The 24,617-nt window shown below is 46.3% G+C and overlaps 1 protein-coding gene across 2 annotated transcripts in view; it reads left to right on the top strand.

Annotated features, from left to right (window-relative positions):
• The first annotated feature begins 21,258 nt into the window (after positions 1 to 21,258).
• The window catches only part of PHF12 (PHD finger protein 12), a 418,108-nt gene continuing 414,749 nt past the window's right edge, over positions 21,259 to 24,617 (top strand). The window contains exons 1-2 of one of the 2 annotated variants that reach the window (XM_085649156.1): positions 21,259 to 21,907; positions 24,089 to 24,270. In XM_085649156.1, the coding sequence (XP_085505282.1) occupies positions 21,842 to 21,907; positions 24,089 to 24,270 (248 nt within the window). In that variant the 5' untranslated portion in view covers positions 21,259 to 21,841. The remainder of the gene's footprint in view (positions 21,908 to 24,088; positions 24,271 to 24,617) is intronic. The other variant, XM_085649157.1, reaches the window with a different exon arrangement.

The raw sequence follows: 24,617 nt of genomic DNA, 5'->3' as shown, positions 1-24,617 counted from the left end.
CGGTCCAGGGCAGGCATGGCTTGGCAGTTCGGGCTGGACTGTTCCCATGAGGCACAGGGTCAGACTGATTTGCATATGGCCATGTATGAACTGGGGTGGCTGAGTGGGCTAAAGAACGGTGATGGATCAAACCCAGATCTGTTGACTGGGTGTGAGTGTTTGATTGGTTCTGATGCTCCGTCCATCACCACCCCCTTTTGTACCGCTTTTCTCAACCTTTACGGCACAGGGGAAGGTTCCTTTCTCTGTTTGCCATAGTTTCCTCGATATTATGTCGCACCAGACCGGGACAAAGACATAAGTTCAGGCAGACCGCAATGGCGTTCTGGACAACGACAGGGACCCAGTTAGGCCCGCTGCATAGAATACCTTAAATTCTGCTTGTGGAGCATTGCGTTGATCCGTGTGGGATATGTGTCTTGGCCAAAGCGATGCGTCGGGTCCGAGATGCGGTGAGGCTGTGATGCGTGGTCCTGTTGCGCCATCGTCGAGGATCCTGTTGACAGGGTTTGCGATTTGAAGTGCGGCATCAGGATCCAATGCGCAGCTGGCGATGCGTCAGTTCAGAGGAGCTGCGAGGCTGAGATGAGGAGTCCTGCGTCATCGACAAGGTATGCGAGGACCTGAGCTGCGGATGCACCACACCACCGGGAGGATGCATCAGTTCCGAGGACTGTGGTGGGCAAAGCGGGTCTTTGCAATGGGTCTAACCCACACAGCAGCGGTGATGCGTCGGTTCTGCTCAGGGATGCGACACTTAGCCGTGGAGATGCATTGGGTCTGCTCAGGAATGCGTCGCTCAGCAGACAAGATGCATCAGTTCCACTGGCAAGCACCTTATGCTCATTTCAAAGAACCTCGACTGGGGTGGCACCACTTGGCAGGGCAGACTCACAGATGGCAGAGTCTAGGTGCAGGTGGAAGGTGGGTGGAAGCCTGTTATGCCCCTAAGGCTTCAGATAAGGAGGCCAGCAAACTATCCCTTGGAGTCACTTTGGATTCTGGGTTCAAGAAATGCAGTTACAGGCAAGAGGGCAGCAAATCAGCAAAGCAGGAGTCTAACGGACTCTAGTGCAGCAGAGTGGCAGTCCTTCAGCAGCACAGCAGTCTTTTGTCCTAGCAGAGCATCCACAGGCCCAGAAGTGTACTGAAGTGGTGATGTCTGAGGTTCTTCTTTTATACACAGTTGTGCCTTTGACGTGGGGAGAAGCTTCTAGAGGCATGCCTTTGAAGTTCACAGATGCCCTGCGTTCCCTGGCCTGGCTCCAGACTAACTACAGGGGGTATGCAGCCCTTCGTGTGGAGACAGGACATAGTCTATTCAGGTGTAAGTGAGGCTGGTCGGAGCTCCTCCCTCCCATCCTGCCAGTGAGGGCCCCTTCAGTCACACCTAAGCTACCATTGTGTGTGGCTGTCTAGGAGGGATACACAAAGCCCAACTGCCAACTACCCTTAGTCATGTGACCAGAGACAGGCTGCATACACTAAATGGCTAAGGCAAGAAAATGTAAACTTTCTAAAAGTGGCATTTTAAGAATTGTAACTTAAATCTAACTTCATATTTGGATTCCAGAGACACTAAACATGAACCAGTTATCTCTTCCCATTTGAAATTACACTTATAAAATGTAATAGGGTAATCCCCATGTTATCCTATGGGAGAGATAGGCCTTGGAATACTGACAAATTAAATTAAGAATTTCTCACAACTAGAACTTGTAAAACTTAAAAGTACACGTCCAATATTTTAAATACATTGCACTCTGCCCTCTGAGCTACGTAAGGCCAACCCTAGGGGTTACTTATATGTATTAAAAAGTTTATTTTGCCCGTCAAAATGGCAGTTCAAACTGCACACAAAGGCTCTGAAATGGCAGGCCTGAGAAATGTTTAAAGGGCTATTTAGGTGGGTGGTACAATTAGTGCTGCAGGCCCATTAGAAGCATTTAATTTACAGTCCCTGAGCACATATGGTGCACTGTACTAGGGACTTATAAGTAAATTAAATATGCCAGTTGGGTATAAGCCAATATTACAATGTTTAGAGAAGAGAAGAAATGCACTTTAGAACTGGTTAGCAGTGGTAAAACGCTTAGAGTCCTAAGGCCAGCAAAAACAAATTCAGCAAACAGTAGGAAGAGGAAGGCAAAAAGTTTGGGGGTGACCCTGCAGAGAGGGCCAAGTCTAACAGAGGTAATCGGGGAGCCAGAACGGGAGAGAGTCTAACCCAAGAGAAGAAAGAGATAGAGGGAAACCCAATGTGACAAAGGAGGAAGATTAGCAGGAAGAACAGCTAGAAGTATGAAACGAAATCGATCAAGGGGTTTGTCTAGCGCAAGCTACTCACCCGGAATGGGTCTCAAGGCGCTGAGGGAGGAGGGGGGCTGGGGGTGATCCGCCGATCCTGCAGGATCACTGAGTTCCATCGAAGAGCCAGGTCTTGAGGTCCCTTAGGAACTTGGGGAGCGATGCAGTCTGTCAGAGTTGGAGAGGAAGGGAGTTCCATGCCTTGGCCGCGAGGAGGGAGAAGGAGCGCCCTCCTGTCCTGCTTTTCTTGATACGAGGTACAGTTGCGAGGGAGAGCTGGGCCGAGTGGAGAGTGCTCTGGGGAGCTTGGAACATGAGGCGGTGGTTCAGGTTGGTGGGTCTGGCGTTGTGGAGGGCCTTGTGTGTGTGGGTGAGAAGCTTGAAGGTGATTCTCTTCTTGACGGGGAGCCAATGTAGGGTCCGTAGGTGTTGGCTGATGTGGCAGTAGCGTGGTAAGTTGAGGACAAGTTTGGCGGCAGAGTTCTGGATGTCATGGAGTTTGCGGGTGAGGTTTTTGTTGATCCCGGAGTAGAGTGCGTTGCCGTAGTCCAGTCTGCTGCTGCTGAGGGCGTGTGTGACCGTTTTCCTGTGTTCGGGGGGGAGATCCACTTGAAGGTTTTGCGGAGTAGGTGGAGGGTGTGGGAGCAGGAGGAAGTGATGGCGTTGACCTGGCAGATAATTTTGAGTTCGGAGTCCAGGATGATCCCGAGGTTGTGTGCGTGGTCCATGGGGGCCCCCGTGTGCAGCGGGCTACCAGGTGTCATTCCAGGCATCGGGTGTGGGCCCATGATGAGTATCTCAGTTTTGTCTGTGTTGAGTTGAAAGCAGCTGCTCATCATCCATCTGGCGACTGCTTCCATTCCGTCTTGAAAGTTGCGTTTAGTGATGTTGGGTTTGTTGGATAGGGAGAGGATGAGTTGGGTGTCGTCTGCGTATGATGTGATGTTGAGTCCGTGTGCTCAGACGATGGCTGCGAATGGGACCAACTACCCTCCTCCATGAAGAATCTAGAATTCATACAGGCAGCAGAGTCCTGTCCCTGTTTGAAACATCTGTGTGCCTACAAGACCCCTGGGGCTCCACTCAACCATCGACTGTGGCCACCCTTGTCGTGGCGCCTGTGACAATCATAGCCATTACAATACCTGTGCAGCCAGCACAGATAATACCTGTGGCTACCCTGTTAACTTCACAGGTTTTTTTTGACAGGGCGTAGGCAGGACCTGCTGTAGGTAGGCTCAGGGTGCAGCTACAGATGTTTCCACCACAGGCCAAAACTGGATGGTTGCTGCTACACTGCCAGATTATAGAATTTTAAAGGATCCAGAATGATCTACTGAGGATTCATAATGATCCACGGGAGCGGGATATCAGTGTCTATACGTTACATTCTGGATGGCACAGTGTGGCTTTATATTATTGCCTGTAACAGTGCCCAATTTATCTGGCTATTTCCGTGGTCAAGCAACCTCTTCTGCCAGCTTGATTCCAGAAACAGCTCCAGCCGGCAGCTCTGCGGGAAGGGGAAACTGTTGCCCATGGAGCTTCCTGTCACCACCTCCTCAGATGACATTCAGTAGCCTTTCAATGGAGCTGTTCCTCTGGCCAGGTTGAGGACAACACCCACCAACCCTCCACCAAGAGAAGCAAATAAAAATGAAATCCTTCTGTGAGCGCCTGGACTATTCAGCCTATCCATTTTTTTGTCCCCACATTCGCATCCGTTCATGGACTGTTGCTTGGAAAAGGACTGTAATGAATTTCTTCTTTCATTTTCATAAATTATATCCGTCAACTAATTATCTGAAAATGATGAATAGTTAAATATTATCCTTTTGATATTAGAAAAGAAAGTCTAAAAGTAATGTGTTTGAACAAGTGTGGTCTGGCTGTTGCAGTTTTAACCTGCAACCTGATCTGTCGAAATTGCCTTTTTGACTGGGGAAAAGCCTTTCCTTACAATATTTTTACTTATCTGTAACCCACAAAGGGTGCGTGTATTTCAGCGTGGGACATGAACATATTTAATATTATCAAGCCGCTGCAGTGACAAGAGCCCAAAAGCTATGTTCACTGTGGAGGACATGGCTGTTCTATGATAAAGCTATGGTACTAATAAAAATATTGATTCTACTATCTTGAGTTTTGGACCAGCTAGGATAATAATTCAACCACACTTTAATTTAATATTTATTGAAAAACAAATACATTTTTGAAGTTGTATGTTGTATACATATTTAGGAAAGAGTTCTTTGAGAAATGTAACTTTATTCTGTCTGACGTTCCTGGAGAGTAATTTGCATTAACTCTCTAGCAAATACCTTTACTTATCCTGAATGAGCTGTGATTGAGGTGAGAAACTTCTCTCAGAAGATACACAATAGGTCACTGTGATTGGCAAGTCGACGTGAATGGGCAGGGATGACTACTTTGAGCTCAACAGAAGGGTGAGGGCCGGCCATTCTGCTAGCACCAAAATGTCATATTGTGAATTAATGACTGATAGGTTAATTTTGGCCACATGTAAAACTTTGGCACACTTCAAAAGGAGTAGACAGGTTGCCAGAATAATTATTGTGTATCCACTGTGTATAGCTGAGGTACCCTGCTTTTGTCTTACCAGAATTCTGTCTCCTGGTTTGTTGTTGGTATAGCGCCTGCTTCAATCTGGATTATAGTGTTAGTTGTTGGAGGATACTGGTGATTTTCATATTTCTCTTGGGTACACACCCTAATGCTTCAGAGGCCTACTTAAGTGTGGCTGAAGACTTCAGTTAAGGGTTTTATAGCAGGGTCTGAACACGGCTACTATTTGTGTGTCCCCTGATACCTAGTTCCATCTCTCATCCTTTATAGCAAGTATAGTGTTGCATTGTGTTTTAGTGCTCAAGCACTGCACTAACAGCTGCCAGCATTTGTTACTCCCCAAATAAAGCTTGTGTTTGAGATGCAGCAGAGGGTATTCCACCCTGTCCAGTTCTAGGTATTTGAGCTGTGTACATGTTTGTCAAACTCATGCCACACTCTAGGGGCTCCTGTCCATTTATGAATGACTTTAACTTTTATCACTGCCCTTTCCAGTTGTGTCTGTATCTCTCTACGGAGTCGTTTGTTTCCGGCTGATATAGCAATAAGCTCTCCTCTCACCACTGTTTTCAATGTTTCCCACAATGTGGTCACAGATGTCTCCCCAGTCTCTTTTGTCTGAAGGTAAGTGGTGATGGAGGAACACAATGCTTCAATACTATTTGTATTTTGAATGAGGTCTCGCAGTCACCAGGTATTGATGGGTATTCATGTGCATCCTGGTGCAAGACTAAAGTGAGAGGAGGCGTGGCCTGAGAGTGCCATGGGCTCAATGATAACCGCTTTAACTAGGGTTTGGATAGTTGGCGTATCTAGGAAATAATCTTTATGTGCGTAGGTTTTGTGAGCCGCTGAGTAAAAGGTATAATCTCTGTCATTAGGATGAGAACATTGCTATAGGTAGGTGAGACCACAGTCCCACAGCCAAGACAGACGACTGTTAGAAAAAGCTCCTGTGTGGTCGTACCTTTGTCCCAACCTGTCTACATCAGTGTCCATCAATAAATGTAGGTCACCCCATACTCGCATCGCTGTGTTAGGAGATCCCAGGACTTTTAAATGGTAGAAATAGCTTAGTTCAAAGATGATGGTAAATGCGACACGTTTCTCACAAAGTTCCTTTGGATGCGTCACGCAAGATGAACAAAAGGTTCGCAGGGAGAGCGATGCGTCGATTCCTTGCTTTGGGGGAGGCGATGCGTCTGTTCCTCAGTGCTTGCGCAAAGTAGGCGATGCGTCTGTTCCTTACCGGAGAGGAGGTGATGCGTCGATCTCATGTTGCGTTCCGGTTGCGGTGCGACAAGATGGCGCCTCGATGCAATGCGATGATCCGCTGCGATGCAGCAAGATGGCGTCTTTGATGCAATGCTACGACGTGATGGCGGTGCGTGCATGCCCGACGGCCCTGCAGCGACTATTGAACTTCTGAGCCGCGACAGGCCCTGCAACACGCTTCTCCGGTGATGCGACGGCGACCCTTTCGGTGGCGACACGCTTCTCCGATGTTGCGACGGCAACAGCTGCAGATGCGACACGCTTCTTCTCCTTGAGTCGCGCTTCCAGCTCCCAACAATACGCAGGCTTCTGCAGACAGAATTCCCAGCAAGGAAATTCAGGGGGGAGCTGGTGGGGAATTCTTATATCCCTGAAACTTCAGCAAGAGGCAAGCACAGTTCAAGCCCTTGGATATACTTCTTCAAGATTATGAAAGTTCAATAAAAGTTCCTTCTCCTTTCCTTAGCAAATAAGCAACCACTGCAGACCAACCCCAGAAAATAGCACACTGGCACAGGGGCAGTCAACTTCCTTCAGCTTTTTATGGTTCCTCTCCTTGGCAAAGGTTTGTCTTGATTCCCAGAAGTGATCTAAAGTCTTGGGGTCTGGGCTCCAATATTTATACTACTAAATCCGTTGTCCTCTGAACACAGAGGGTGCCTGCTCCTAGCCAAAACCAGTTCTGTGCAGCTTCCTGGCAGGAGGTGGAGACAGCATTGTTGAAAGCAGACCTAGCCCAGGTAGCTGAAAGGAAATCTCCTCCCCCTACTCTCTATTCTATGAGGTCTCAGGGGAGTGAAAGGAAATCTCTGACTCCCACTCTCTATTCAGCCAAGGTCCTATTCAGCCCAGCCGACTCATCAGACTGCAGGAACCCAAGCCCTCCTGTCACTCACAAACCAGACATGCAATACACAACCTAGCAGAGGCAGGCTGGATGGTTAGGCAAGAAAATACCCACTTTCTAAAAGTGGTATTTTCAAACACAGAATGTTAAAACCAACTTCACTAAAAGATGTATTTTATCATTCTGAGTTCAGGCATACAAAATTCGTTTTTAGGTCTCGCCTTGCTATCGCGTAAGCGATCGCAAAGCGAGACTATAGTAAGGGGCGTTTAAAAGTGCTCCGAAAAGCGGATTGCATGGCGAGCACGCGCACAATCACGCGCATCGTGCCGCCATGCAATCCGTTTGGCATCGCACTTCAAAGGGTCCGCTCCCCCGCCTGGAATGCGCTCCCCCGCCCCGCCAAGCGCGCGCGCCACGCTCTGCCGGGCTAGTCTTGTTTCTGTTTGCTGAGAAAATACCTCCTTTCTGCGTGTTTGTCATACGTATTGTAGGAAGGTGGATATCTGACTATGGTTACCCCCAACTTTTTGCCTAGTGTCTAGCTGGTTTTCCGACTTAGTTGGCCTGAGATCCTGCCATTCAGGGTCTCAGGCTGTCTGTTCTCTCTTTAAAATGGACTCCATGTACCCTAGGTACATTCCCAATTGGTAAGGATCACCTTATTGGACCCTGTACAGTGTACCCTAGGTACCCAGGGCATAGGTGTACCCTAGGCCTCCCAGGGGCTGCAGCATGTATTATGCCACCCCTGGCCTGGCCTTCCAATCAGACACAACTGGCTGATCACTCAGCTGGGGCAAGGTCGTGTAATCACCCCTTGCTTAGATATAGTATACCTATATCTACCCTTAAAATAGACACATGTGTACCTATCAGCCACTCCTATGGCAGGCCTTAACAATCCTGGAGGCAGAGTGCTTGGTAACATGTGAGATGGTGCTCTAGCATGAGCTGAGCCTGTCTGCAGCTTTCGGAACCATGTCCTTATAGCTGTTCTATGATATAGCCTACCATATACTCTTAAAGTGCCTTATAATCTTAAACGGTTATGGTAACTATGGTTTGGCTTTATCAAAACATGTCGTGTAAGATGTCTAACACTTTGGAATAATACCCCCATACCATTTCTGGTGATGAGGATATTATTCCTCCCTTCTAGAGGGAGAGACATGTTAAAAATCCTACTTTACTGTTTAACTCTAACCAGAGCCCCAGCATCACAAAATGGATGCTGCTGCCACAGACACGAGTCTGACCTCCTGCTGCTGGGAGTGATCCCGGCAAGGGAGGCTTGGACAATAGGTTTCCTGCCTTGGGAGGTGCGAGCACCACCCCAGACAGGCCTTAGTGTATTGGGGCAGGGAGGGATGAAAAGAATGAGACATGCCTGGGGCACACAAGGTGTCCCGTGCATAGTCCAGTTCAAACCGGTGCTGGGGCACTCCAGCCCTAGTCCTGGCGCGAAACTGGACAAAGGGAAGGGGGTGTAACCACCCCCCTCCCAGGTCCCACCCATAAGGCGTGACCTAGCAGGTAACCCAGCCCCCCAGATTTGGATAAGAGTGGTAGCTGGGCCCCAGGAGATGAGATTATCCTGAACCTGCAACTTGAAAAGAAACTCTGGACCTTCGACATTCGACGAAAGAAGAAGACTGAAGAATCTCCCTTGTGGCCAAGGAGTGGCTACCCTGTGCAAACAGGCACCATCAAGAGACTACCCTTTGCTTTGCTGAAGTTCTACGAGGGACCGACTGCAGAGCCCGACCAGAGCCTTGACTTCCAGACTTCTCCGACCCTGATCCACATCCACAGCCGAGCTGAGATCCGTGGAGGCGACGAGAGACGTGGGACCGGCTACCTGGGAAAAGTGGCTAGTATCTTCCAGCGCAGCTTCTGAGGCACCCTCGAAGTTGTGCACCGGGGATTGAGAAGCCCCAACCCCAAGCACCATCTGCACCGAAGAACAGCCCCCCACACTCCACGAGTCCTGCGTGGGGCCCTTCTGCATTTTCCTGCTTGCCGCGTCTGTCTGGTTGCTTGCCCGTTGGCTAGTGGCCTTTGTGACGACGCACCCTGAAATCTTCACTGCTGGTTTGGCTCCTCCAGACTGGCTCCCGCTTCCTTGCAAAAGAGAAGCACCCCAGACCTTCCTGGTCTGCACCAGAAGCAAGTCCTCCGTTCTTCGTGGGTTCCGCTTGCCAAGGCTTGGTGAGTCCTAGTTCGACTTCGACGCCGCCGACAGCAAGAGCCTTCGTGGGACAGCTCGCCTCCTGGTCCTGGTCGTCCTCGACGTCTCCTGGTACCCGTGGCTGCAGCGACAAGCTTCACCTTTCACCTGTAATCTTCACGACATCGCCTGGTTCCTTCCTGGTTCCACGTGGTCACTGGCTAGTGACCTTGACTCTGTCCCTTCTGCTTGCAGGTCTCCTCTCTTCTTGATCCCAGCCTTGGGATCCACCGGACACTCTTTACTGACTGCCTGTCAGCAACTTTCCTTCAGGCATCCATAGAAGTCCACGACGAAACCCGACGCAAGTTCACACCTATGCACCCGCAGCCCGTGGGCTAGGTAACTTGGGTACTTCGGTGCTCACAAGGGTAGTGACTATCCTAGGGTCTAGTTTCCGAGTCTCGACTCTCTAGCTGCTTCAGACGTGTCTTTAACCTGTTAATTTCTAACTGCTAGTAATTCTATCGACTTTTACGCATTACGCGTGAGTGTTTCCACTCTGCACCTGAATCCCGTGGGCCTCCCACTTCCTAACTGTTGCTAGTGTAGTGTAGCCCCAGCGATTCCCTAGGCCTAGGCCTATCCTATTCCCGTGACAGTGGTCCTTATACCACTTCTTTAGTAACAGGTTATTTGTTGCTGCAGGGGTCTTCCCGAAGCCCCACTCTATTTAACATCTATCAGGCCCCCTAGCCTGTCTGATTGAAAAATATGGTTTCAAAACAGTTTTGTATGCTACTACTCACTTTTGACCCTTCATCTACAACAGAGTTATGAGCTTTTAAAACTTATCTTACTTAAGTACTACATTGGATGCGGATGAGTCATCTACAAAGCAACACAGAGAAAATGTAGATTCTTCTCTTTGGCCAAGTAAGAGAGCAGTGGTTTAATAATTTCTGGCCTAACGTTCTACCTCCACCTCAAGCAGCCATGACAATAGCCAACAAGCATTGGCATAGCCAATAGGTCTCGCTTTTGGGACCTTATAAGTGTTTAGTTATGCAACTGTTGCATGGCTAAACACTTATAAGGTTACCAGAGTACTGCATCTAGGGGTACTTCAATGTTAGGCTGCTCAGCATAAATATCATTCATTGCCACACAGTTCTACACCCCACAATTCATCTTCCCCACATAATTCGACAACAAACCACATAATTCAAATCCACACAATTGCACAACTCACCACAAACATCCAATCCACACCACAGAATTCTACATCATGCCACAAAATTTAACAGTACACCACATAATTAATAATAAACATATGTAAACTCCACTACATACCACACCACAACACAAAATAACAATCCATAGTTACTCCATGACACACACACTCCACGTGATTCCAGTACACTCAATACTACATGGGGAATCAATGTTTTAGGACTAATCATTTTTCCATCTCCCTCCCCTCCTCTTCACTGATCAATGTGAAACTTTCCACAACGGAGCTAGATGAAGTGGAATATCTTTTTTGTTGTAATGCTTTGAACAAATTTGTCAAAAGTGCGCAGAAGTTATTAGAGAAACTAACTATACCTACACAGTGGCAATGTATGTGTGTGTGTGTTGTATATACACCACTCAAGGTCATGTAGCAGCAGGACCCTGACTAAAGCATTGCATGAATTTTAAAAAATACCTGACATTGGATATTTTCCTAGTTTTAGTTTTAGCAACAATTTCTCACCAGATTTACATAAGAGAGGGCTACGAGTAAACTCATTACAAAAGCTTTATGAAAATTCCATCCCAAAAGAACATTTTTTTTGTTCAGATATCATAGCCTTGGCTGAAATAGACTCTCCAAAGTCAGAGTTGTGAGCTTAAATGGCATTCGTGAATAGGTCTTACAGTGTTCATAGTTCAACAGCCAACAATGAGCGGTAGACTAATGCAGTAGTTTAGAGTTTAATAGAGTAGGAGCACGTCCCAGCCCCACACACATCCCTCGTACATAGGTGGGCCTCACTTCATTTCAAAACTTTGAAGTTAACCACCTATTTAAGTCAGGCAAACTACTGGGTTTTTGATGGTTGAGTCTCAGGTGGCTCTGACACCTGAAACCTTGACCAGAATCTCATTTGTCCTGAGGCTGCTGCTCTGCGTACGTTATAAGGTCCCGCCTTATCTCTGACGGACTTTCTGATGTATATTTTTGCAGCATTAGGACTGTCATTGTAGGTGTTGGAGTACTGGCACAGAAAAATAGTCAATGGCCCTCACAAGCAGCGGGAAAACTACATGCACACCAAGGCTATTGCTTTGGTGGCTTGTTTCTGTGAAACAAAAACAATGCAACTTGGGCTGCCTTGACAAGGGAGACTGCCTGGCATTACATTTCTGATTAAAGTGCTTCTACTGTGATGGGGCAAGCACTTTTTTCCAGAAATACACCAACAAGAGGGTTGAAACTTAAAATATTATTTATATTTATTTTATGTATTCAGAGTTTTGTAGAGCGCGAACGTGACCCGTTAGGGTATCAGAGCGCTTTACAGGGATAACATGTTGTATACAAGTTTGAAGTAGACAGTATCATAGGTAGGGATAGACAGAAGTTAAAACACTTGGGGAATAACAGCATATTTACAATATTCAGAGTGGCGAACATGTGAGCACTATGCAGAGATATCTAGATTTTACATTTGTGGGAGTAAAAGGTCATTACAAAAACAAAGAGCAACAAGAACAATCAACAAGAACAATCAAGGATCTAGCAGAGAACATAATTACTATACACATAATTCAGCTACACAAATCCACACCACACTATTCCATGCCACAAAACCCCACAATTAACAATTCTAATCCTACTTCCATAATTCCACTTCACATACATCCACTCCAAACCAAACACATAGGTAAAAGACATTGTCATTTACAGTGCCAATAGCTCCAACTCTCTCAAATGCGAGACCTATTGCATTGCAAATGCTTGTTCTATCATGTTCCCTGAGTCAGTTATGATTATAAGATGTTATAATCAAACTGCCCATTCTGGCCTATGGGGACAGGTAGCCTTGCAATAGTGACAAACTAAATTGGCTGTAATTCACTACTGGGACATGCCACACACACCAGGGCATGTCCTACCTTTTACTTACAGTGCACCCTGCCCGTGGGCCTACCTTAAGGGTGGCTAACATGTAGAAAAGGGAAGGTTTAGGGACTGGTAAGTGGGTGCACTTACCAAGTCGACATAGCAGTACTAGACTGCACACAGGCTGTGCATTCGAAGATCTGAGACACACTTTACAAGCTGCTTCTGTGGGTGGCACAATCAGTGCTACAAGCCCACTAGCAGCATTTGATCTACAAGCCCTGGGCACACATGGTGCACTGTACTAGGGTCTGACAAGTAAATCAAATAAGCCAATCAAGGAGTCACTAATCCATTACAACAATTTATAATAGGGAGCACTTGCACTGTGGCACTGAATAGCAGTGGCACAGTGCCCAAAGCATCTAAAACCAGCAAACAGCAAAACATATTAACCCCTTCCATGCGGGGCGGATTCCCCCGCGGTGCTGACCGTTGCTTGCGCGGGCGTGGTCATGACGGAACCGTTCCGTCATGAGCACAGCTCAACCGACGCTCATGACGGAACCGTTCCGTCATGAGCACCGAAGGGGTTAAAAAACAGAGGAGACAACAGCGAAAAATGGAGGGGAGACTCAAGCCAATGGTACCAGGTCAAACAGGGAGGAAAATAGATAGCCCTTAATTTCAGCTGATTTACTAATCACCTTCCCTTAAAGCCCCCAGACAACAATATGGCAACCCCATCCTTCCTCCTAGCCCACACTGACCAGAATTGCCAGGGGAACCAGTGGGATTTAATCATCGGTTCGTCTTTTGGTAGTAGGTGGGTTTCCTGGCGAAAGCATATATCACATCTGTTGCATTCCAGGAGCGACAGTATTGCAGTCCTCTTAGTCATATGATTAAAGCTTCTAACATTGAGGCTAAGGACTTTAACTTCCGTACTTACTAATTAGGTGGTGGCAGAGGACTAGACCCCCATGTAAGGGTTACAAAGTGGGAAGGCCCAGGCAGACCCCACTGACCTGTTTTGAGGGGTGAAGACAGCAAGATATGAAACAGTATAGATAACTGAAGTGACAAGAGTGGTAAAACAACACAAAACCCTGACAGGAAAAAATGCAACATTACCACTACCAGATCCATACTTGATGGGAAACTTTATTTAGTTATGTCTATAGAGCTGAGCTCAGTCTGGGGCATGATGGGCAGCCATCCAAGTGTGAGGAGTCCTTTCATTGCCTCCCCCAACCCCGGTCACGTTCAGGGGCAGGAAGGCCAAATCGTTGGAGCCGACCAACATAGGACCCATGAGGAGGACATCTCAAGGTGAGGCTGAAATGCACCCTCTATCGAGCGAAAGTTGCCAAAGACAGCTCTCCTTTCCGGGACTTTCATGCTTGGATCAGGGCACGATCGTCGAGCCAATTTTTAGGGTTTTTGCCAGTAGGATGCACGGTTCAAGGATGTCCCATTTGAACACCCGGGCAAACTTTGAGTATCCTATGCCTGTACCTCTAACATTCTTCATGCTTCGGTGAGAGTTTGGGAGCGCGCCTTCTCAACAGAAGATGATCTGTAATGGGTGGCCCTATCCATAAGAGATCTCCTTAGTACGCAGGAATTTGGTGATAGGCTTGAAGTCCCTGCAGCACTGTAGAATGAAAATCAAGAGATCCTGGAACGACGATAGCTTGTGGCCTCGAAACTGGAGGGTGTTGCATGTGTCCTTTCTTGAGGATTTCTCCTTTGAGCTCAAAGTCATGGATGCATGCAAAGATATCCAGGGGTCTGGAAATGTTACCTCTGGGGCGCACCATATTGTTAGTTCTGTCAAACTGAATGATGGCTCCTCCATCGTGGCCAAGGAAATGTTGCAACAGATCCTGAATGTAACTGCAAATGTCTATTCCTTCCGCTCCATTTACCACATGCAGTTTGATATTATTTCGGTGTGACCTATTCTCCGTGTCCTCTGCATGAATTTGGAAGCCTGACGGCTGTTCCTGAAGACATAATACTTCCTGCCAAAGCAGTTTGATTTCTTCACCTCAGGAGGTTTTGTTTCTACCAGGATGGACACTCTGTCTCCCAACGTGTTCATATCAAATCTCACTACTTTTAGTTCTTGTGACAGGTCACACTTTAGTTTTTGGAGGTCAGCCTTAAGGGAGTCGAAGAGAAATTCAAGGAAGGCCAGTGTGATCAGGGATGCACCTTGTTCAGACTCCTTCACTTGTGGGATATGCTGGGATGATTTTGCCTCCTTGGAGTTGGTGTTATTAGAGCGTGTCAGCATATTACCCAAATTAGGATCTTTCTTGATTTTCGAGGTAGCCGGTATTGCAACAGTGTGATTTGCCTCAGTGTGGGAGTGCAGCTGCTGTACTCAGCATGTGGCAGTCTGGCACTGTGTTGTCGTGTGTAAGCCTTGGTTTGTGGATCCCGTGGTGAAAGTGATTGTCTATGTGGGGGAGTTCCTGTTGGTTACCAGTTTGAATGCCACTGTGATGCCTTTTGCTTACAAAGGCGACCTCAATGGGTAAAATCTGTGCCTCACAGCTAAGTCCCTTGGCCCTCTTTCAAAGGCCCACCAGACCCCTCCTTGCACGATCAATGGGGCATTTAAGGAGGTCTCCCGCTCCACCAGTCCTCCAGGTTAAAACAGTGGTTCGAGCTCACTCTTCGTGGACCGCAATGCAAGGTTGGTGCGCTGCTCCTGACGGCTGAACTCCTCAGGTTGTGGTCACCTCTGGTTGCGGTCACCTCAAGTTGCGGTCACCATTTTAAGCTTGGCACCGCTCCGGAGTTCTCCTTTAGCCCTAGCTCTGTTTCACTTGCTCTGGGCCAGCGCTTTGGTAGCTCCAAGGCATCACGCTCTCGATACCAAGTGTTTCAGCCTCTGACCCCACTTTAGCTGCTATTTTCGGTGCCGGGTGGCGGAGGTGCTTATGGTGCATCCTACACGGCTGCACCATAAGCCATCATGACCATGCCCCCCTGGAAATGTTTTTAAAGGGTGTAGGAGCTCTGTAGTTGACAGCATGATTAAAATGCGTACTAGAACTTTGGAATGTTGTGAGCTCCATGGAAGACAATGGAGCAGCAGCGGCCAAATATAAACTGGTATAGGCCTACTGGTCTCAACATTGCAATATTCTAATAAACTGCCTCTCACTTTCCAATGCTTTTCCAAAATACATGGATTGAGCAGAGGAAAGTGAAAGGAGAAGGCCATTCAGCTGGGCACATGGAGCCTTGCATCCTCCCGAAGCTCAGAGTGTAACTGGAGCTTCAGAAGGAGGAAGGGGGATGCTGCTCAGCTCTTAGGTCTCCCTGGCTTGGCTAAACTACGAAAAAGCAGGTTATCTAAGCTGAGGAGAACTGGGGGCTGATTTATTACAGCCGGCTTTCATAGGTTGTGCTGTGAATGATCAACAGTTATCAGCCTGATTGTGGCTGTTAAAAGTTGAACATTCACAGCAAGAACTGTGAAACAAAGGCTTTGGATCCCTGGGGGATTTCAACCTCCTCAGTCCCTGATGCCTTTGTTTTCTCAATTAGGACATTCCTCCCTCATGGGGCAATATTCTAAAATCTTTATAGCACGCTGTAGCTGGGCTATACCTGCCATTAATTTAAAGGCCCTCGCTTTCGGCTCCGGCCTTTAACGCTGGAGAAGGTCTTTAATGGCCGGAATAGCCCGCTACAGAGGGCTACAAAGCGATAATATTACAAGCGAAGAACAACAGGTATCACCCAAGATTAATAATTTAGTTCTAACTGTGGAAAGTACAATTGCAAGAGAAATAGTGAAAGGACCACTGTGGTGGGTGCGCATTCAAGATGTAGCGCTTAATATCATAGCCGATTCAAGGTCACAAATAACAACATTGCCTAGTGAAAAATGTGAATCTTTTTGAAACAGGCATTAATCCCAAGGCATTCACCAACTTCGATATTGATATGATAAGGTTATTTCGGAGAGGTATTTGAGTTCATGGGTAAGCCTTCATAACAAAGCTATTTGTGGCCCTGGGAAGTAGAGATATCATGGGCCGGGAGAATTAAGCCAAATTAGGCATTGTCTTACCCTCTGGCTCAAACTGTTCAGGATCCTTGTGTGATGTGTCTGTGTTTAATGTCAATGTAAATTCCTCTGGGTTGAAATCTGTCCTGAAAAATTATCCTGAAGTATCTGAAATCAAAGCGGATATTATGTTTCATATAGGTACCCCAATATATACTACGTAACAGTTCTTGGGACTGACCTTTTACCTAGTTTCAGTACTGCTTACAGGACGTGGGGTTTTCCCTGAAAACTAACCTCATTCATTATGCATGAGGATTCCCTGAAAACTCATTGGGGCGTCAGGTCTTCTTTGGCAGTTAAAAAACAGTCTGTTGCTCGTGACGGTGCAGCATCCTGTTGTGGGCTATACTCAATGGATACATGTTTGTTTATACTACAGAATCGTCATGTTGAACTTCTTTCCTCGTATAACACCATGCCATTTTAAATTAACTTTAATAGTTCTAGAATAGAAAGTGAAAAGGGGTACCATAAAATAAGAGATTTTTTTTTTAAATTAAAATAGGAGCTAGCATTCCAGTCCTCCTAATTTATGTATGTGTTTTTTAAAACCAGTGCTGCAGTTTGTGTTAATGCCGCGGGTAATAGGGTGACCAAGTGTCCTTTACTTACAAGGATCATCTGTTACTTCAGGAGACTCTTCAGTATACATAATTATTTATTTTAACTGATGTAACGTGTCCATAATTTTACTTCTGTTTGCTGACTTGCTCTTCCATTCTCTCTCTCTCTCTTTCTCCTTCTTTCTCTCACTCATATTCTGCAAGAAATCTTACTTGGAGTTTGGGAAGAGGGCAAAGTACATATGCATATTATTTTGAGACAGATATTGATGCATATAAATAACACAATCAATCTGCAGGCCACATCTCTAAATGTGGAAGAGTTCTTGTCCCATAAATAGCGAAATAGTTCACTATCTATGGTGAATAAGAAAACAAAGTGTTGGTTTGGATGCATATGTCCTTCACAGCCCTTTACATATGGTTGCAGCCTCCTGTTCTCTTCCATATTGGGTAGTGTAATTACACAACTGTATCTACGTGTATGAATAATCACACAAATAGTTTTTTAAATAGCACTTACTATTTTATTTTTCCATTTAATTTTTTTATAACTCTACTTATCCCAGTGTAGCATGTCAGAGTGATTTACTTCACACACAGAGAGATAACAAATCATACATGTGTGTAAATCAATATACAGGACATGTTACAAAAGTCAAAGAGGGTTATAAGGCATAAGAGTCACATATCGTCCATACCTGTAGACAATATATGGTAAGAGTATATGGTTGAGATAAACACAAAGCCACGATTTAAAATGTACCGCATGCATTGGGTTTGTCTGTACAAACAAGACTTTATTACTTCCCAAAGGAACCCTTCTTTTCAAACTTAGATTAACAACAGATTGAGAGAAAAATAATAAGAATCAAAACCCATTACTTGTAGTTTGCATGGAACTCCTTGATGCCGGTTTATAGCTCACTGTGCTACATTAGGATTACAACCTATGAAGTGGACTTAACTGAAGGATCTCTGTATCAAAAGCTGTAACCTACTTACCCATCTACATAAAATACAAATTTTCTATCTGTATGTTACACAATATGCTTTGCAGCAGGCACATTAACCCTCTATGCTACTTTATTTGTCAAAACTATGACTGGACAGAACACGGAACTCTCCTGAGTCTTCATTAACTACCAGAGTTATCTCACTGTTATTATAATGCCCTGAAAATGGCTGGGAACACAAAGATCACTGCAGCAAGAGTGCTTTAAATGGTACTATGGGACAATGAGTACCTTTCAAGCACTGCACAGCAGGTGTCTTAAACATGTCAGATATTTTAAATGTAGCCTCTTTATGACTAATTAAGTAAGCGAGAACAGATTTACTGTCACAGTTTCCCTTGTTGCCAACATGTTTGCGGCCGATTTTTTTTTTTTTACAAACATAAATGTATACATACTGTTAGACTCCACTTTTTATGACTCAACCACGCACGACTCCACCTTTTCCTCTGCCACACCTTGATACCCAATTGATGGGTTGCTGGAATCTTTTTTAGGTCTCGCCTGAGCCAGCACTTTAGCGCTGCTCTCGCAAGAGGTTTTGTAAACGGGGGTTTTGGAAGTGAAAACGAGTGCTTTGAGGCCGCCAACTACAGTGCATGTGCGCCGGGTGCGCGCACCATTTGGCAGCCTGCGTGTACATTTCGAGGCCGCTTTGATGTTCTCAGTGAGCCGCGCGGCCACTGAGAACATCAAAGCAACCTGCGTGCCTCTCTCCCCTACCCCCTCCCTCATCCCACTTCCTTATAGCGCGAGGAGCTGTCTATCCCTAGCGCGCGCGCTTCAACGTTCCTCCCCCACCACAGAGTGCGACGCGCGGCCGCGCGTCTTTCACAACTCCTGGGCTTGTTTAATTTAATTTGTGTGCGCGACAACTCCTGGCTGAGTCGTGCGGCCAATGCTTGTATACACTGCTCTTTGAATGGCCTTGGAAAGTGTGTGTATCATTTGCACTTCTGTATATACAGGATTTTTTTTAAACAGGTGTGTCTATGATTGTGCAGACACCAGACGGCATTTCAAACGTGACCTCATTGGACGGTTCAGAATGAGGCATTCTCATAAAATCTCAAACCTCAAGCTACCTTCTTCAGTTAAATTGCTGCTCTTCACAACCCCTGCTGCAACCCCACCCCACCCCCTCCCTTCCACTCGCGATTTTTTCCCAAAGAATTTTAAAAGGACATTCTCTAATCTGGCTAAATGATCTGCCAGGGGTCGCTGGTCGTCTATTCAGTAATCCTCATGAAGCCTGATGTGAACTGTATGCAGGGTTGCTGGGTTTTGGAAAGTTGTAACCTCCGAGCTGCCGCCAAGCCTTTACTTTTCTGTTTTTAGCCCCGCAGTCATTGATGCTTTATTTCTGTATGATGTAAATGACTTCCTTTTTAGCTCCACAAGAAGCATATTACTTGAATTACTATACACAGATTTCTATAAAACAAAGGTTGTACTTTCACCACTGACCTTCCGCATAGGGGGGTCTGGAAAGAACACATCGCTTCTTGAGAACAAATAGCAAGCTGCACATTTATGATGCTGCGTATCAGCTGTGAACTCGACAAAGCGATCTGTTAGGATCTGTTGCAAGGCAGCACGTTTCTAGCTCCACCTCCTAAGGCTCATTCAACACCCCCGGCCGTGGCCCGCTCCACCTTCAAAAGGATTGAAGATAAACGCAGACTGAAGTCTGGGAGCCGAATTGGAAGTGTATGTCTTGGGTACAAAACTGTACTTGATCCGGCCATGAACAGTACAACATCTTTTTAAAAAAAATCTTTTCCTCCATGTTGTCTGTTATTTCTACTTCATTGAAGCCTGGCGTCCGCTGCCCGCTTAGTCCCTCTCAAACAGTGGCGGAAAGAAATGTGGCCTCAGTAAATACCTGCCTTACATTTTACAAACCAAGAAAGGTGTGCAAGCCTCACTTCCATTAGTGCTGTTTGGAGATTGTTCTTCCCCGAGAAAATAAAAACCAGCATTTGCAATGCAATAGGTCTCACATATACACGAGTTTGAGCTATTGACATTGTAAATTACAATGACTTTTATTTTTGTTTTAGTTTTTAAAACATAAATAAAAGGCATTGTCATTTACAATGCCAACAGCCTAAACTCTTGTAAATGCGAGACCTATTGCATTGCAAATGCTTGTTTCCACCTCCAACACTGAATACTGCTGGACTTACTCGGGTGTGTCAGTAAAACGAACCCTCGTCCTGAATTTTGACGCTAATGTCCAGAATTTTTACACTCACTGCCCGGACCTTGCCATGCCAGGTGGTCAATGGTTGGGTCGTTGTTTTGTCAAATCAAATCTACCGCTTTTGTGTCTTTCGGTGATTACGAACATCTTATTTTGTGTCGCCTTCTTTCTATTTCTTTTGTTTCCAACCATGCAACACAATCGAAGTCCGCCTTTCTTTTCCATTGCACCTGCAGTCAGTGTTTACAGTACGAGGGGGGAGGAAGATGACGAACACGGAAATGAGGGAGCATGCGCAGTCTCAACTCTGCACTGTCTATAAAATGAAATTTCGTTGCCGTCAGCAAGCCTGATCATTGACATTGGAATGGGCAGTAGTATACGTTGAGAAAATACGCAACCTTCCCCTACTAAGATGGCTTCTCCCTGTACCAAGATGGACACCAAACGTCATGGACCGCCCGTGACGTCAGAAGAGGGCGCGGTGGAATTACAAATCAGACTTGCACAGATGTACTCGTTGCCAGGCCAATGGCACAAATTGTGTTGGAAAGAAAGCCTCCTACGTAAAAAACGTTTAGGGTTCAAACAGAATCGCCACCATTCTCCTCTTCTTCATTAGTATGGCTACAAAGCGCGGATTCTGCGCACTGTGCGGGACAGCTCATTCATGGACACGGAAAGAGGACTAAGTTGCTAGGTTTTGTCAGAATCCACGCTGATAGTCAAGCCATATTGGAAATTAATTTGTATGTAGTGTTTTGCACATATAGGAACTGGATTAAAAATATGTAATGTTTTAGAGAAATTAGTACATGCGTATACTTTTCCTATTGACGAGTTTACTATAAATTTAACCAACATTGGACTTTTGTATTGTGCTACGTTTCTGGAAAGAACGATGTAGCTATTGAACATATAGAGAAACTCTTGGTTAGTCAGTGTCTTTTTTGCTGTTTCAATATACCTTTGGTGTTTATTGTAGTATACAGGTTAAATTTTCTATTCTAAAATGGCGACGAACGCACCTTCACTAAGCTCAGGTCGGTCTGTCGTTTGGCTTGTTGTGGCATGTCCTTCTTTTGTGTTAATTGTTTTTGCGCTTGCGCAGACTGCAGGCGGCGGGCAGTCACTTTGCGCCAAGTGCGTGTTACTGGCGGTGGAGGCACGTACGCGGGAGCCTGAGACCGGGAAGGAAAGCGGCGACAGGAGGGGTAGTGACAGGGGCAGCGATCTTCGCCGCCGGCTGGGCCATTCCGGCTATAAAGAGAGCCCGTCCTGCCTCCAGGGCTGGGCAATGGCGGGTCCCGGGCTCCCCGCCAGCCACGGATCTCTCAGGGTGGGCTAGGCCGAGGGCAGTGGCAGGACCCTACGAGCGGTGGTCAGTGGTACCCCTCCGTGGAGTGGAAGCAGGAGCCAACTACATCTCCGGCAGACACCCTCTGCTGGACAATAGAGGAGGAATAGAGCAAGAGTATTACTCTCTGGTTTAAGTATCAACTCCGAGGATTAGTGGACACCACCCGTTGGACACGGATCCCAACCCAAGGAAAAGGTGAACCCTTTTGGAGAGTGTTTGAGGAACGCCTCTGGCCTAGGAACCACACGGACACCAGCTGACTGCAGGAGCAGGAACCCTGGGCCTGGAGCCTTTGCCGGGTGAATGCTTGACAGAATGGAACCCAAGACCATAATGTACGATCTGGATACCTCTGGGGGACTCATGGAGGTGAGCATGAAAAGTTACGGGATGGGGACGCTGCAATAGTAGTAGTTTTCTTGTCATCTACGATAGAAGGGATATGGCCTAGTGTGTGTGGCTGTTGTTATATGCAGAGCTATCAGTCACAAAGAGGCAGCGTACCGCGGTGTGCTCTGCCAAACATACCTTCTCCTCCACACGCAGAGAGAGCTAAGGGAGTATACACAGGGATGGGGCATAGTGTAGCAACGCTTTTCCCGTTAGCCTATTGCTGTTAAGGGAGGAGTACGTAAAGAATGCATATAGCTGATCTATTGGGCAGGGCTCCACATCATTCTCTTTTACATTGATCATAATATGCAGGTCACTCGGAGACCGCTTGTACCCAGGATGATCTAAAACCCGGAGCTGCCCATGGAAGGGTGCATTGAGTGCTTACTATGAATAAGGCCCCCACCAGGAGTGCATAATTTGTGCATATAGTGTGTGGATGTAATGTATATTCTCTTGGTATCCTACGGGAAGTGCTGGCTTCGGATAGTCTTTGCATGTATACAATTAGTCCTGCACACAAACAGTATACTTGAGAAGGCATACTGTACATTTCAACTTCACTCCATTAACATAAAACCATTGCCTTTTGGGATTCTGGGTATGATGTGTACAGGTCTTATAGGGTAGTCATAATACAACCTATAACGCTGCACTTTGTTTAGAATATTTGATCAAGTTTATGGTTGGCCTTCGATGCTGCATTTGAATTCTAGTACTGCTTATCTCGAGCGCTCCTATAATTTCGCCTTTGTTTGATTTGACCAAGCATTATTCTTCTGTTGACTCCAGGTGCCTGTGTTTTTATCTTGGGTCCTCTGATGATGACAGAGGAACTTGAGGCTAATGTTTTAGTCGTTGGGGTGGAATTTGCATTTAAGGGGTGTCTTTGCCACTGTATTTGGCAATTTAGAGTAAGGAGAATATTTATCTTGGGTCCTCTGATGATGACAGAGGAACTTGAGGCTAATGTATTAGTCGTTGGGGTGGAATTTGCATTTAAGGGGTGTCTTTGCCACTGTAAATGGCAATTTAGAGTAAGGAGAATATCTTGGATGTGTATACGAAGGTGGCACTAGTAAAAGACTACTACAGGTATGCGACGTGTAACGTAGATCCTAGAAGGGGTCAGAATAAAAAGACAAATTCACTCCAGGCTAATTGATAGGAAGAACTAAAATGCCAAAGTATCTCTACTGTGTCCGTGGACGTATGCCTCTGGTGAAATTGTGATGACCTCACACAGTGGTCATCTGACAGCCTGGTAGGGCTGGGGCAGAGTCAGGCCATGTGGTCTAATGTTCGGTGACATGTATTTCGCTTTATGCCGCCTAAGGTGTATTGAAAGCTCTCAGCAGGGTGTGGTTCTGATGAGAGGAGTCGATGTGGGTAAGATTGCAGGAATTGACGATATACAAAGACATTAGAGGAAACTTCACGGGGATCTGTGTACTGCATAAAGCCATCCATCCCCACTATGGCATGAGTGTATTGTATGAAAGAACCTTCACCTGGTACTCACAAAATGGTATTTGGGTGGTCTACACCAGCCTGCGCCCTGTAATCCGAGGATTTCACAAGGAAGACCCATGTCTTGTGAAGTAGTGCCACGTCCAGGCATTGGGCATTTAAAGGCTACTAACATACCTAATTCGCACTGCTTCCAATGTTCACTCCTAGGCCTGCACTTGTGTCTTCGACTCTGAGTGGCTTTGCTTCCAAGCCACCCTCTTCCTGAATCAGTTTATCATAATCTTACCAGGATTGCGCTATAAAATATCTAATCGCTTATTAGGAGGCCGTGTCTCCGCATGAACCATGCCATAGCCCCGTGTAGTATGTAACCAAAACACTATGGTTAACTCTGGAACTGACAACTTGTGCCCTGAAAATCCGTTAGAAATATTTTCTCATGTTCTCAGGTTTGCCTTTTGGCCCAGTCCAGTACCTTGCCAAAAAAGCATAGTCTGGAGTGAACGGTACGTGCATTTGCCGACGTCCCCCCGTCCCCAACTCTGTTTTTGAATGACTGCCCCCACACTTAACTCTGGTAGTTAACTGATCGGACTAGTAATTTAGGATGTAGTGGGCATTGTATAGCCCAGAACTGAGTACGTCCAGTGGCCAATGTCTAAAGCTTTGTCTGTTTGCCCCCAGCAAATCCAGGCCCTCTTGGCTCCCCCCAAAAGTGAGGATGGAGAGAAGAGGAGCAGAAAGCCAGACAAGGAAAGCAGGAGGAGCGGCCGGGCCACTAACCACGATAGCTGTGACAGCTGCAGAGAAGGAGGGGATCTACTCTGTTGTGACCACTGCCCGGCGGCTTTCCATCTACAGTGCTGGTAAGTGCTATTTACAGAGCATGGTACAGATTTGAGGTCCCTGCACCATAGAGATCAGAGGCTTACCTCGACGCACAAGGTAACCCCAAGACACCGACAGAGCAGTGAAAGCATCCAGAGAGCGAGAGAGCAGGGTGAACATTCGGACCCTCTTACATTTGCAGTGTTGGAAAAGATTATCTTCTCTTAAGAGCTTCTTTCAGGTTACTTGGCTGCAATTCACCTGGGTTTGTGAAGATTATTTTTCTCTTTGTCACGTGTCTGATCGTTGAAACCCCCGAAATTACGGTAACCTCCGAGTTAGCAAGAGTTCCATTGTCTCGTGAGCTCTTGTCACGGACATCGTT

The sequence above is a fragment of the Triturus cristatus genome, chromosome 3_2, assembly GCF_964204655.1.
Source record: "Triturus cristatus chromosome 3_2, aTriCri1.1, whole genome shotgun sequence".
In the NCBI taxonomy this organism is placed as follows: Eukaryota; Metazoa; Chordata; class Amphibia; order Caudata; family Salamandridae; genus Triturus; species Triturus cristatus.
Note: the sequence above shows the minus strand (reverse complement) of the source record. Positions and strands in the feature narration are given on the sequence as shown.